At 43.0% G+C, this 14,343-nt stretch overlaps 1 protein-coding gene across 4 annotated transcripts in view; it reads left to right on the top strand.

The window, feature by feature from the left end:
- birc6 (baculoviral IAP repeat containing 6) overlaps positions 1-14,343 on the top strand; it is a 71,018-nt gene that overhangs the window by 39,848 nt on the left and 16,827 nt on the right. For all 4 annotated transcript variants that reach the window (XM_053510121.1, XM_053510120.1, XM_053510122.1 and 1 more), the window contains exons 57-65: positions 35-164; positions 1,445-1,576; positions 1,866-2,027; positions 2,132-2,305; positions 2,773-2,969; positions 3,333-3,633; positions 7,281-7,498; positions 7,661-7,825; positions 7,984-8,149. In XM_053510121.1, coding sequence (XP_053366096.1) covers positions 35-164; positions 1,445-1,576; positions 1,866-2,027; positions 2,132-2,305; positions 2,773-2,969; positions 3,333-3,633; positions 7,281-7,498; positions 7,661-7,825; positions 7,984-8,149 — 1,645 coding nt within the window. The remainder of the gene's footprint in view (positions 1-34; positions 165-1,444; positions 1,577-1,865; positions 2,028-2,131; positions 2,306-2,772; positions 2,970-3,332; positions 3,634-7,280; positions 7,499-7,660; positions 7,826-7,983; positions 8,150-14,343) is intronic.

Genomic DNA, 14,343 nt, shown 5'->3' with positions numbered 1-14,343 from the left:
GATAATTTAAAGCTAACGTTTTCTTCTCCTACAGTTGTATAAGGGGAGGATAAACGCCACAAGTCATGTGATCCAGCACCCCATGTACGGAGCGGGGCACAAGTTCCGCAAACTCCACCTGCCCATCTCCACCACGCTGGCTGAAGTGCTGGACCGTGTCTCTGGTACACACACACACACAGTAGCACTTTCCACTTTCCACCCTAAATTTTTTATGATTATTAATTTGCATATTTATAACATTTAAAAGGTTCAGATTATCAAACAAATTCTAATACAACACAAAGATAATTCAGGTAAATGCTAAATGCAGTTTTAAATGATGATTTCATTTGAATGGTGGAAAAAAGCTGTTCAAACCTGCCTGGCCCTGTGGGGGGGGTAATTGCCCCTAAATCTAATAAATAGCTTTCCCAACAGCTGCAATCAGACATTTGCAATAACTGGCGACGAGTCTTTTGCATCACTGTGGAGGAATTTTGGCCAACTCTACAGGATTATTATTTTTTTTTTAATTCAGCCACACAGAGACTTAACCCTGTTTAAGGTCGCACCACAGCATCCCAATCGGATGGCTTAGTCAGGACTTTGACTAGGCCACTCCAAAACCTTAATTTCAGGATTAAAAGGATCTTTTAAAGGATCATTATCCTGCTGCATAACCAAAGTGTGCTTGAACTCGAGGTTACGAACTGATGGCTGCATGTTTTCCTTTAGGATTTTCTTCTACAGCACAGCATTCATGGTTATGGCAAGCTGTTATTCTGTTCTTTTTATTAAATGCAGTGTTAGTTTTTATGCCAGATGTAACGGGACGCAAACCATTTAAAGTGTCCCAGTCCAACGAAACATAGGGCCGGGAATGTTTGAACATTTTGTTTTTCCTTTAATAAATAGAGTAAAAACTGCAATTTGGATTTACTCAAGTTATAGTTGTGTAATATTAAAATGTGTTTGATGACCTGAATCATTTAAGATGTGACGTGCAAAAATAATAATTTTATAGTAATCAGGAAGAGAAGGTTTTTTTCTTTTTATAGCACTGTTACTGACGTGTATGTTTCTGTGTGAGGGAGATCTCACCCTGATCTCATCCTTGCAGAACAACCTTAGAGGACCCCATCCAGCACCCATTATATGTATCTGTCTCAGCTCCTTTTGGGTTCCTCATTCATTCTTGGCGTATATCTGAAACCACATCTTAGAACAATTACTTTTTTTTTTAATACACAAAGTACTCTTAAATAACCCAGAACCCCACAGCTCTTTGTCTAACCAAAAACATTTCAAGATATTATCTAAGAAGTATGCAGAACCCTACAAAAGTCATTTTGGAAGTTTAGAAACGAATGAATTCCTAAAGTGCCCTTTGAAGAACCCATGTTTATCTAAAGGTGTGTCTGATGTTATGGATGGTCCAGTGATTTTATTCGTTCTTTTACAGACACGCCGAGCATCACCGCCAAGCTCCTGAACGAGCAAAAAGAGGACAAAGAGAAGAAGAACCACGAGGAGAAGGAGAAGATGAAGGCTGACAATGGGTTCCAGGATAACTACAGTGTGGTGGTGGCTTCAGGTACTACATGAGAAGCATGCTCTGTTAGATTCTTGAAGGTTCTCAGCTAATCTGATTTTGCGTCTTTTCCATAATTAACTCTGCTCAAAGACAAGGGTTTTCTGTAAGTGTCTCTCAGAAGACATAAAAGGTTTTATGTAGAAACTGTAGCAGAGCTTATGCCCTAAAAGGATTCTTGATTATTATTTTTTTTTTTTTTTTTTTGGGTGCAGCTCCCCGTTTCCACTTCAGAGTCAGTTACCCTCCTGACTAGGTTCTGTCTCTTTCGCTCTCTCTGTGTGTGTGTTAGGTCTAAAGTCTCAGTCGAAGCGTGCTCTATCCACACCTCCTCGTCCCCCGTCTCGGAGAGGTCGCGTGCTTAGTGATAAACTGGCCTCTTCTTCAGGAGTTGAGTCGTCCAGCAAGACCATCAGTGTCCCTGTGTTCCACCTCTACCACAAACTACTACCTGGTATATACACACACACACACACACACACACACACACACACACTGATAACCCCAGCATAATGTTTAAGGTGTTTTTGTTTACATCACTCTTGCTCTGTCTCTCAGGTCAGCCGTTGCCAGGAGAGATGACCTTGGCTCAGCTCTTGACCTTGCTGTATGAGCGCAAACTTCCTCAAGGCTACCGCTCCATTGACCTCACCGTCAAACTGGGGTCAAAGGTCATCTCTGACTCTGGGCTTTCAAAAACAGACTCTTTTAAGCGGCTTCGCACAGAGAAAGGTGGGTCTGTCTGTCTAATCTGTCTGTCTTTCTATTGCCCTCGGCCTGTCTGATCTTTCTGCCTCAATCACTCTCTGTCTGTCCCTATCGCTCTTTGTCGTTCTTTGGTGGTCTGATCTGTCTTTCTGATCTGTTTGTATCTATCGCTCTTGGTCTATCTGATCCACCCGCTGTCTGTCTGATCTGTCTGTCCATCTGTTTCCTTTTCTGTTTTATCCATCTGACTACATGTCTTAGACTGTCTGATCTGTCAGTCTTCGTGTTATGTTTGTGATTTCTGTCTCAGTGTGTCTCTCTATAAATATCAGGAAAATATATCTCTCTGTATGTCTGATCTGTTCATCTCTCACTTTTTGTCTAACCGTTTGTCTCTTGCTCTCTGTCTGTCTGTCATGCTTTATGTATCTTTCTGCCGTTATCTGTCTATCTCCTGATAGAAGGATGCTAACATTTGTGTGTGTGTGTAGAGCACTGTGACATGCTGGGCAGCTGTGTGGAGGATGAACTGATGACTCCGGTGGACGAGTGCCTAGATGCAGCAATCGATGAGTCTCTGTTGGAGACGAGCCCCATTCAGTCACCACTGCAGGTGTTCGCAGGTATGGGGGGTCTCGCCCTCATCGCCGAGAGACTGCCCATGCTTTACCCCGACGTTATTCAACAGGTTAGTTTATATCTTTCACACACACTTCTATCATCAGGTTTTAGTGGAGAAAAAACTCTGAAGCCCTAAATACTACCAGTCTCCAGACTCTACACCCGCCCCTTGCCTACACCCACATGGTGCTTACATCCGCCCCTTATCTGCACCTGCCTCGTGCTTACATTCGCCCGTTATCCACACCCGTCTCGTGCTTGCACTCGCCCTCATATCTACATTATAGTATACATCATTCTTGAATCTGATTGGCTCACAGAGCTCAGTCCACATTCAAAACAACTCATCTCAAGATATTTACAGCTGAATTGAGACACAGCTGAGATTTTGTGTGTGTGTGTGTGTGTGTGTGTGTGTGTGTACACACAGGTCAGCACTCCTGTGGTAGCCTCGTCCTCTCAGGAGAAGCCGAAGGACAGCGAGCAGTTCGAGTGGGTGACCATCGAGCAGTCGGGCGAGCTGGTGTACGAGGCCCCCGAGAGCGTCGCCACCGAACCACAGCCAATCAAATCTTCCGTCCAGACCACCTCCCCTATCCCCGCCCACTCCCTGGCTGCCTTCGGCTTGTTCCTGCGTCTGCCCGGATACGCCGAGGTTCTGCTGAAGGAGAGGAAGCACGCGCAGTGCCTGCTTAGGCTGGTGCTGGGGGTCACTGACGACGGCGAGGGCAGTAAGTCACCTTTTAAATAACTTCACTTGTACTATTCACAGCGGTACGTGTAAACAAATCGTTCCTAAATCGGTGCACCACACCGCCCCCTGCTGCTGAACGCAAGTATCTTTCCTGTAAGTGTCTTTATTTATTGCTGAGTCATGCAAGTCTGAGTCATTGTTCTTTACACACGTGTGTGATTTGACAAAATCCTGCATCGCTCTCTTTCTCTCTCCCTCTCTAACTTGTTACCATGTCAAGCAATGTATAAGTTCAGAACTGGCTTACTCACTATAAACTAAATCATATTAAAATATGTAGCCGCACGCAGATCGATTCGTGATCATCCCGCTCTGTTTGGGGCAGATCTTTTGCAGTCCATCATTTAACATAAACATTCACGTTTCAGTCTACAACTAGAAGTATTTGAAAAGGATGTACCCAGTTACAAATGATTTCAATTGTGTAAATAAAAAAAGAAAATCTTTGTGTTCTAAAGTGTTACTGGGGAATAAGAGAAGTTGTTGTTGTTAGAGGAACATAATCTTTAGGAAGGTACGACTTTGTCATTGCATAGTACAGGTACTCAGCAGCGAAATGCAGTTTACATACATTTAATTTTATTGTCATCATGACATATAAGAACAAGGTATCATCTTTCCCGGTATGTAATGTAATAAAGTGCAACCATAGTGCAGCAGTGCAGTTACCATACCGGCTTTGTGAAATAGGATATAAGAGAATCTGGCATAAACCACAAGAAGAGAGTGTCTAGTGTGTGTTCTGCATCAATTCAGGGTACAGTTCATAGTTATTGTAATAGTGGTGTGTGATGTGTAGGGATAAATGGTGGTGAGGGCAGAGAGAGAAGGTGTGACTGACCATTCAGCCGCCTGTGGGACAGTCTGGTGTTTCTACTGTGTACGGACCTGTACCTTCTACCTGAGAGTAGTCATGTAGTCAGTCAGTCAGTCAGTCAGTCAGTCATTCATACATACATGCATGCATATGTACAACGTGTCTATCCAGTGAGTATATACAGTGTAGGTAACACCATTACAATTGTTTGGATATATATATATATGTGTGTGTGTGTGTGTGTATACTGTATATATAAATATATACCTATTTATTGCATATGTCTAAAGCAGATGATCTGCTATGGCGACCCCTTACCGGGGGGGCAGCCAAAAGACTAACAACAACTATTTATAGACACTAAATATACAAAAAACTCCACAAAATTATACAGGAGCAGCGCAACTGTATAAAGAGCAGTGCTGTATTTTTAGAAGTGTATATAGAGATAGTGTACATAGAGTTCAGGATAAATACACTATCTATTGATAAATATAGATTGAAACCTAAAAAAAAAGTAATGCGGTTGTGAGAAGTAGCAGCAAAAGCACAGCATCTTTCAAAACGTCCGACTCAAAGATTTTATTGACCCTGAATTTCTTACATTTTTAATTCAGGTTCCTACTGTAGAATGTCAGATTACTAAAGCATTGTGAGCTGTTTATTTGAAGTAATATAAAGAAGGATTCATCTTTAACAACGGAACAAAAGCTGACGCTGCAAACTTTTATTAGTCTGTAATTAGTGAATAAAATTCTACTTAAAAGTCCGAAAAGAATGAAGGTAAAACAGTAGCAAAACCCGAGAGCTTGCAAATTCGAATGTGAGAACTTGTAAAATGAATATTTGTATTTGTAAGTTGAAATTTGTACTCACAGCTCTGATGTGAAAAGCTGCATCTATCGATTTGCACACCTGTGTTTTGAATTCGAAGTTGCAGATTAACAGGCACAATTGTGTACTACACATTTATCTTTGCGCTTTACTTCAGTTTCGGTGTACAACCACAAGTCGGCGCTCACAACCTCTCAGATCTGGCAGTACAACCTCAAATCCCGGCGCTCTGACTTTTGCTACTCATATTGCAATATTCCTGTAGCAAAACTGACTTGTGTACTTGTAAACGCGGGGGCGGGGCTGGGGTGGAAATGAATTTTATTGGTCAATGCCTCACCAATGAACATTTAATTGGTTGGAGCCAGCCAATGAAGTGGGACGTTTTGTGCGCGATGACGTCACAACCTACACAGAGCAGTTCGCGCCGTTTCGGTGGTGGTGGTCGTCTATGCCAACCAATTAAACGACATTGCTGCGCTTTTACTGGTATATAAAATACAGTAAAACTAATGATAGTTAATAAAAAAAATTTCCAAGCGTTTAAAAACAAAATAGCTGATACATATGCATACAAATGTTTGCATTGTGGCCGGCGTTGTTCATTAGTGAGGCATTGACCAATAAAATGACTTCATTTCCACCCCAGCCCCGCCCCCGCGTTTACAAGTGCACAAGTCAGTTTTGCTACAGGAATATCGCAAAATGAGTAGCAAAAGTCAGAGCGCCGGGATTTGAGGTTGTACTGCCAGATCTGAGAGGTTGTGAGCGCCGACTTGTGGTTGTACACCGAAACTGAAGTAAAGCGCAAAGATAAATGTGTAGTACACAATTGTGCCTGTTAATCTGCAACTTCGAATTCAAAACACAGGTGTGCAAATCGATAGATGCAGCTTTTCACATCAGAGCTGTGAGTACAAATTTCAACTTATAAATACAAATATTCATTTTACAAGTTCTCACATTCGAATTTGCAAGCTCTCGGGTTTTGCTACTGTTTTACCTTCATAGAAAAGTCAGGATAAAGCTTTAGTTGCGTGAGGATGATTATGGTTTATTAATGTGGGTAGTTCATGAAGTGTTTGTGCTGTTATTATTATGTAGTTATTAGACGTTTTTACTGTTTAGACCGAGTGGTGCACAATAGTGCAATCTAACAGGACAGAATCTAATCGTCTTCTCTTTACATATTCTTGAATTCTGTTAGAATTTTTATATTTTGACACAATTTTGACACAAGTCTGGGCCTGACCGGGGATGATGATGATAACGCAGAAAGGAAATGATGTTTGGAGTCAGGTGTGACCCCGGGTATGAGTTTAAGGGTTGAGGTGAAACTCTTGATTGCTTCCACAGGGTTGTGTTTGGACCACTCCGATTGTCCCCAACCCAATTTCTTCCAATCTCAGAGTGATGATGAATTTCAGGTCCAAATACATACGAGTGGAAAAGCGGATCATCTGTGGTTTTACCACACATGCGCACACACACACACACACACACAGCCTAATAACTGATGGTGTGATTGGCAAGTGTTAATATTCTGGCTATATCTCAAACACGCACACACACAGTTTAATAACTGATGGCGTGATTAGCAAGTGGTAATATTTTACCTCCATCTCAAACACACACATACATACACCTACACACTGTTGCGCGCACGCACACTCTCGTATAGATGTACAGGGCCAGGAGGCAGCCATATTGATTGTGCTGCATGACTCAGTGCTAGCTCAGTGTGCGGTATCGATGGTGTACACGTGCGTTCTCCGCACCGATCGGGCTAATTGTGTGTAAATGAGCTGATGGTGTGTGGAGAACCCACCGAACATGGTCAGGGGCAATCCATCAGGTGTGTGTGCATACTGCGTAAATGATTGATTTGGGAGGGGGGGAAAAATTATTGACACAGACTGTTTCGTTTATTTTTTTTGACCTGACATGTCTCTCTCTTTTTCTCTCTCTCTCAGGTCATATCCTGCAGTCTCCATCGGCGAACGTTCTCCCCACCCTGCCGTTCTTGGTTCTGCGTTCTCTCTTCAGCTCCACGCCCCTGACCACAGACGATGGCGTGCTGCTGCGGCGCATGGCTCTGGAGATCGGCGCCGTTCACCTGATCCTGGCCTGCCTGTCAGCTCTGAGTCACCACGCCCCCCGCGTGCCCTCATCCAGCGCCAACCACTCGGAGGTCAGACACGACATCACTCTCTTTCTCACCACAGTGATCAATCGCACATCCCCCTTACTGTAGTTTCATTTAGTGTTTACTTTACTAATCATCCACATTACAGCTGATGTGTTTCCCCCAGCTTGTGTCCGTGTGTGTTTTCAGTTATGTGTGTTTGTGTAGCCGCAGGTCTCCAGTGGACAGGGTGTGGTGAGCGCTGATGATCAGCAGCTGTACTGGGCGAAGGGGACCGGGTTCGGGACCGGATCCACAGCTTCAGGCTGGGACGTGGAACAGGCGCTCAACAAGCAGAGACTCGAGGAGGAGCATGTGACCTGTCTGCTGCAGGTAACACACACACACACACTCTTTCTCTCTCTCTCTCTCACACACAAATGTAGATGTGTGTTCCAGGGAAGCATATCATTGCTTTTTTTAATGTGTGTATGTAAGTGTATAAGCAGTGGTGTTCATTTGTGTGTGTGTGTGTGTGTGCACGCGCGCAGGTGTTGGCGAGCTACATTAACCCGGCAGGGTGTGTGTGTTCGGGTGACCCGGGCTTGGTGGATGCTGGGAGTCACAGCAGTGCCGCTCTGCCTCCCGTCCTGCAGGAGCTTCTCAGTCAGTCTTGTCTCATCCCCGCCATGTCCTCGTACCTGCGCAACGACTCTGGTACACACACACACACACACACACACACACACACACACACACACACACACACACGTCTCTTTGTGCGCGAGTATAAGAAATCGCATGTCTGTGTTTTGACTGATTCACCAGCAGGTGGAGCCCAAGTGCCTTCTCTCTTTATTTTACTCAGTCCTATAAATACAGAGAGAGAAACACACACACTTTTTGTCTCTTTATACTTCACACATTCTCTTTTCTTCCTTTTCTCCCTTTATTTATATTTAATTCTCAGCTTGTCTTGTGCAAGCCCTTTATTTCTCCATCTCTCTCTCTTTATTCACCTCTGTCTCTTTTTTCTCATATTTTTTTTCGTTGTTAGTGACTTTCTCGATGATCCAAGTCTGTAATTTGTCTTTTTTTCTTTTGTTTCCCCGTTTTTCTTTCTCTGCTTTTAGTCATTTAATAGTTTAATTGAATGAACTGTAAACACATACTTGTGTTTTCTGTGCCTGTAGGATATAAGCATTCTGTTCTGGGGTTTAACCCTTTTTTTTTTTTTTTTTTTTTTTTTTTAATAACAACAGGCTTTAAGGGCTGAGTGTATTTAACAAATTGACTATTTCAGTTGAACACACTCTCATTGACTCAATACTGTATGTGTGCGTGTGGTTTTGTGTGTGTGCAGTTAATTCCCATTTACTGTTCGATTCACAAAAAGAAAAAGTCCCCGCCCACTAAATAATCCTAGCAGTCAGGCCACGCCCAGGGTCGCAGACGGAGAGCCGGTAAACACTCCTCTGGGGTAATTAGCAGGAGGCGCTGATTGATGTCATTACTGGATCCTGTTTAAGGGGTCATGACCCTGAATGTTCCCGTGACCCCTGGCAGAACCGTCTGTGCACCTCAGGAGCTCCCCTCTGCCTGTTTATCCAGGTTGTTTATTATTTATCTACACAGCTGGTCTGATGACATCGTTAGGGTGTAATGAGTAATGATGTCACACACAGACGCCAGACGCTACAGGGAGTTCTCGTTCAGATAAAAATAATAATAAATGTGGTGTGTCTAAAACAAGCCTTTTTTTTTTTTTTTAAATAAACATGCAGACAATTTATTGCCTAGATAAGCTCCGCCCACTTTACATCATTATGCATTAACTCTTCATACATCTAAACCGCTCCAGCTTGACCTGAATCATACCAAACCCGGGTGTGTGTAAAAGCATGGATGTGTTTCCAGGCGTTCATGCAGGTTTCTGTTGGAATCTTTTTCGAAACACGCCGTGTTATTTTATTGCTTAATCAAACAACCATTACAGTCTCTCTCTCTTACTCTCTCTGAAGAGCCAATAACTGTACATCCCATCACAAGCTTATTAGTTTTATAGAATGTAATTTATGCGTGTTTAATTAAAGGCAGCCTTAAATGCATTTTAAAAAATCAATTAATAGATAAATAGTGATACTTGTTTATTTAAACAAACCAAAAAAAATTCCTCCATTCTTTCTCTCTCCTTCCTGTGCTTTCCCGCTCTCAGTCCCTCACTCCCTTCATTAAGCTGTTCCCTTTATGATCTTGGGGCTATAACACACACACATGCACACGGAGAGAAAACTCCCTGGAGAGCTATCATTAAACACAAGGCCCCTGTCCAATATCCACTCCCTATCATTCACGTGCGCACACAGCACTAAAAATCCACTGTGGATTTTTCGTGGTGTGTGTGTGTGGGGAGCGATGGCCTCTAGTGCTATCTCATACACACTGTGACCCTAAGCACGCCTACTTCCCCTCTCTCTCTAAACCTGTATCTGTTTTATTTATTTATTTGTTTGTTTGTTTATTGAAGAACCCTTCAGTCGTGAATTGAGATGGAAGCTTTCCTGCTTCAAAGAAACAAGCTTTATTTAAATGTAAAGTTGAACATTAGTGCTGTTAAGACAGGTGAAGATCTGTGTGTGTAAGCAGTATTATATAAATCATGCACATAAACACTGCATCTGTACTACACACACAGTAAAGACTGTTCTGACCTTTTATTATAAGTGCTCGCTTTAGGGGGCGTGGCCACGCTCCATCATCATCGGGTCACATGACCGTAATCTGCCCCCGTGTTTGTTTATAACCCAGAGGACATGGTGCTGGTTCAGGGTCAGGTTTTAAACGCTGTGTCTGACTGACGTGCCGCTGAAACGCGCAAAAGATCAAACAGCAGAAGAACTTTGAAGGATGTTGGATGGAACTTGTATAAAGTTTAGGATGAAGTAAAACGGTTGTAGATTTGTATTCGTGTGCAGTTCCTGCCATCTTGATCACGTGGAAAGATGTGCAGCTTCACTGGGTAAAATGTTCAGATAGAACTCCATGAAATCTGTCTATCCTTCTTAAATCTGCACTCATGTCAGGAAGCTATTAAAAAAAAAAAAAAAAAAAAAAAGCAAAGCACCAACAAAAAACCTAACACGTTGAAAAATCGTATGTATTTGGCAAAAGCATGACCAGGAGCTTCGCTAAGTGCACGTAAATACGCTGCCGTGCCAATAAGCACTGTTAAAAGCCTTACGCAATTAAAATAGAAATGAAACTGAAATTTATGTATAAATTCTCTTCGACTGGTCCTCTGTTTAACTGGTCGCTCTGATATTCACCTTCTCACTTCAGTATTATTGGAGATATTGTTTGTGTATATTTTGCATTTTATTCTGAAATATTAGCGTGATGGAGCAGCACGGCGAGTTTGCGTCACTCACGCTGCAGCGTCTCGTAGAGGAGGCCGTGACGCTCTGTAATGTCATTACTCTCCTCCTCCTCCTTCCATCTGCCGCCTTCACCTGACTGTCATTACTGCTACCCTGGGACTTGTTCAGTCCTGTGTATGTACATGTAACCATCGCCGCCACCCCCTCAAACTCACACACACACACACACACTTCATTCCTCAGACTCAGAGAATCTATACACCCGTCTGAACAGATGCTCCATTTTATTGATCAGATCCCTCATGGCACAGCACATCTATTAGATAATGTCATGTGAGTATAAAAGCACCGTCTTTTAAAGAAAACCCCAGAGAGCAAACGCTCTACTCTGTCCTTTCATCCCGCTCTTTTTCGCTGGCGGTTAGCGAACAAGCGGATTCATGATACGTCCGTATCGCGACCGCGTCTGTAAATGCTTCTCGGTATCCGAGCATTCCAGCTCTCCATCCGCTATCAGTTTTCCTCTCCTGATCCACTCAGCTCCGTTATACGTTTATTTAAAATAGAAAAATATCCCTCATTCTTTTTTCCCCCCTCTTCTGTCCATCAGGCTGCTGTTGTGTTGTTTTTTTGTTTTTTTTTAAAATGGTAATGCAGGATGTTTTAGAGCCTGATGTACGTGTTTTTGCAAGATCTGTAAGTGTTAAGTAAAACGTAGATGACCAGTTTCATCGGAAATGTGGAAAACGATCTCGAGAGCTTTTTGCTTTTTTTTTTTTTATTGTCAGGGATAAACTGTAGATAAGGGAGGTGTGTAGCTACCTTGAACTCCACTCACTTCATCATTCATCCATTCAGTTTTAAAAGGGTTAAGACCTCACGAAACCTGTATTAGTAAATAAAGAGTTCGAGCTTATATAATGCTGCATCAAGTCTGATCGACCAATCAAAAAGCAGGATCGAAATGCAATTTTTAAAAACAACGTTCCAAACTCTGAAGCCTTTCCAAAGTCTTTCAGTTTGTTCTTCTCAGGATCCTTCTGCGCTAAAATCTCCACGACACTGATGTCATTGAGTTTACTTTCCAAAAGAAAAAAATAGAACATCCCCTCAGCCAATCAGAGAGCCAGTCTTAATTAATAAAAAACTATTCTTTTAAAGGACCTTCATTTTTCTTCTTAGTGTTTTTTTCCTAGCAACATAAATCCTTTTCTTGTTTGCTGATGTTGCACTTTCTCATGTCATCAGTGTTACCATAGAAACTAAAGTCTCTTCATCCAATAAAACGGCAGTATCGAGAGCTAGCTGAACAACTTAGAAAAAAAAGAGGAACACCGTATGGAATTTTGACACATGACTGTCAAAAGAAGTCGTGAAAATTCTCCTGACCAATCGGACGCCAGTCCCGAGAGCCAGCCAATGAGAGCTGGAATATCCGTGAGAAAATCTAGATTTTTAACTTCCACCTCTCTTCTTGAACAGGAAGCTCCACCCACTTTCTTTCCACGTATCCAAACACACACACGTGTTAGTTTGTTTGTGTCTCTTTTTGCATTTTGAACTCTTCTTAAGCCCCACCCCTTTTCACTCTGGAAAGTCCCATCCCATATCAACACCAACTCCGTCCCTCTGTCATCTCCGCAAATCGGCGCTGTGGCGTTCGTCCTCCTCGTCTCCGTCCACCTCCACATCTTCCTGCATGGTTATCGTCCTCGCTCTTGCCCACTTGTTTGGTTCCCGCCCCCCGTGATTTTATGGCCTCGCCCCTTCCCTCTCAGAGCGTGGTGTAGATGTAAACGAAGACGATGACGAAGAGGTTGAGGAACGTGCCGATGATGCCCAGCAGCGCCAGGATGGACTCCTCCCTCTCCTCCTTGGCTTCCTCAATGCTGATGGCCGTCGTGCCCATCCTGAACGCTGCTTATCTGCCGAGAGATAAACCCAGAGAGTGAGGGATAATAAACGAGAGAGAGAGCGAGCGAGTGAATGGGAGGAGACATGATATGATGTGATATGAGGGAGCACAGAGGGACAATGGAACACAGAGGGACAATTTCCCTCATTTCTTTTGGTAAGGAAGGCAGAAATTGAGCACGACGGGTGCTCGACTAGTGAGGGGAAAGAGGTGTCACCACACACACACACACTCATATAAACACACACACAGATGCTAATCTCTCAGCTGTGCAGGAATGGGGAGACAAAAGAAAGGCTACAGTGATGGGGTACCCCCCTCTGGAAACACACACACATACGGAATGATATTACCTCAGAATTGCTCCTCTTTCAGTCCTTCGCTCTGGTCTACTCCCTCTATTTCTTTCACTACCTCTTGAAGGTTTTTTTTTTTTTTTTTTTTTTGGAAACATATGCCTGATGGATGTGAAGGAAAATAAACACACACACACAAACACACACACGCAGAATGTATATGATTGATTGGATGTAGAATATCTGAGGGTCTTACCCTTCGGCGTGTGAGGAGAGCCAGAGACGGCAACATGCTCCACATGGTCCCCGCATCAGGACCGGAGAAACAGAACCACACACGGATGGAGAGATAGAGAGAGGGAGAGAGAAACAGTGTCTACAGCTGCATCTCTTCGCTCGAGTGTGTGTGTGTGTGTGTGTGTGTGTGTGTGTGTGGAGAGAGAATGTGTGTGTGTGTGTTAGGAAGCACAGACAGAGCTCTCGGTCCCCAGCGTCCCTCCCCTCTCTCCCCTTCTCTCTCTCTCTCTCTCTCTCTCCGCTTTCCCTTCTTCTCTCACCCTTTACCTTTTTCCTTCGCTCCGTGTCAGTATTCCGGTCTCGTTGCAGCGTTTGTTTCAGGCGAGTCGGACCGCGATTCGTTCTCCAGCTCGCTAGCAGCAACACGCACCTCAGAGAAATCCTCTCCTCCCTCCCTTTCTCTCTCTCCCTCTTCCCCACTCTCTCCCACTCTCTTTCTCTTCATCTCTCTGCCACCCTCACATGCACACTCACTTGCTCCTCCTGTCTCAGACAAACCTCTTAGCAGCACAAAATGAGCAACACACGCGCGCGCACACACACAGTGACGAATTGGACTAATGCAAGCTAATAAATGTATCTCTCTAATTTCTCTCTATTACTACAATTCCACTTATTTTGCCCTTTTTTTATTCTTCCCGTCTCTCTTCATTCCACTTTTCATTTCCTTGCCTCTCCGAATCCCTCTCTCCAAATCTGTTTGTTTGCTATGAATTTATTTATTTTTGTTTCTTTTCCATTCCCTCCTATTCTGTTTTTTTCCTTAATTTTTTTTTCTTGTTTAATTTTCTTTCTTACCTTTTTTATTTCCTTTTCATCTCAATATTCACTGTTCTCCTTATTTTTGATTATTTTTTTGATTGTTTTTTCTCTTCCATTTTCTTACGCGTTTTACTTTTTAATTTTGCTTCCACATTTACCTATTTCCTTTCTGTTCTTTTCATTCTTTTGCGTTTTACTCTCTTTCCAGTTTTTCTTTTGCCGATGTTGATCTTTTTCATCTTTTTACTTTCATTCTGTGCCATT

Source organism: Clarias gariepinus, chromosome 13 (assembly GCF_024256425.1).
Source record: "Clarias gariepinus isolate MV-2021 ecotype Netherlands chromosome 13, CGAR_prim_01v2, whole genome shotgun sequence".
NCBI lineage: Eukaryota > Metazoa > Chordata > Actinopteri > Siluriformes > Clariidae > Clarias > Clarias gariepinus.
This window is presented reverse-complemented; position numbering and strand designations above follow the sequence as displayed.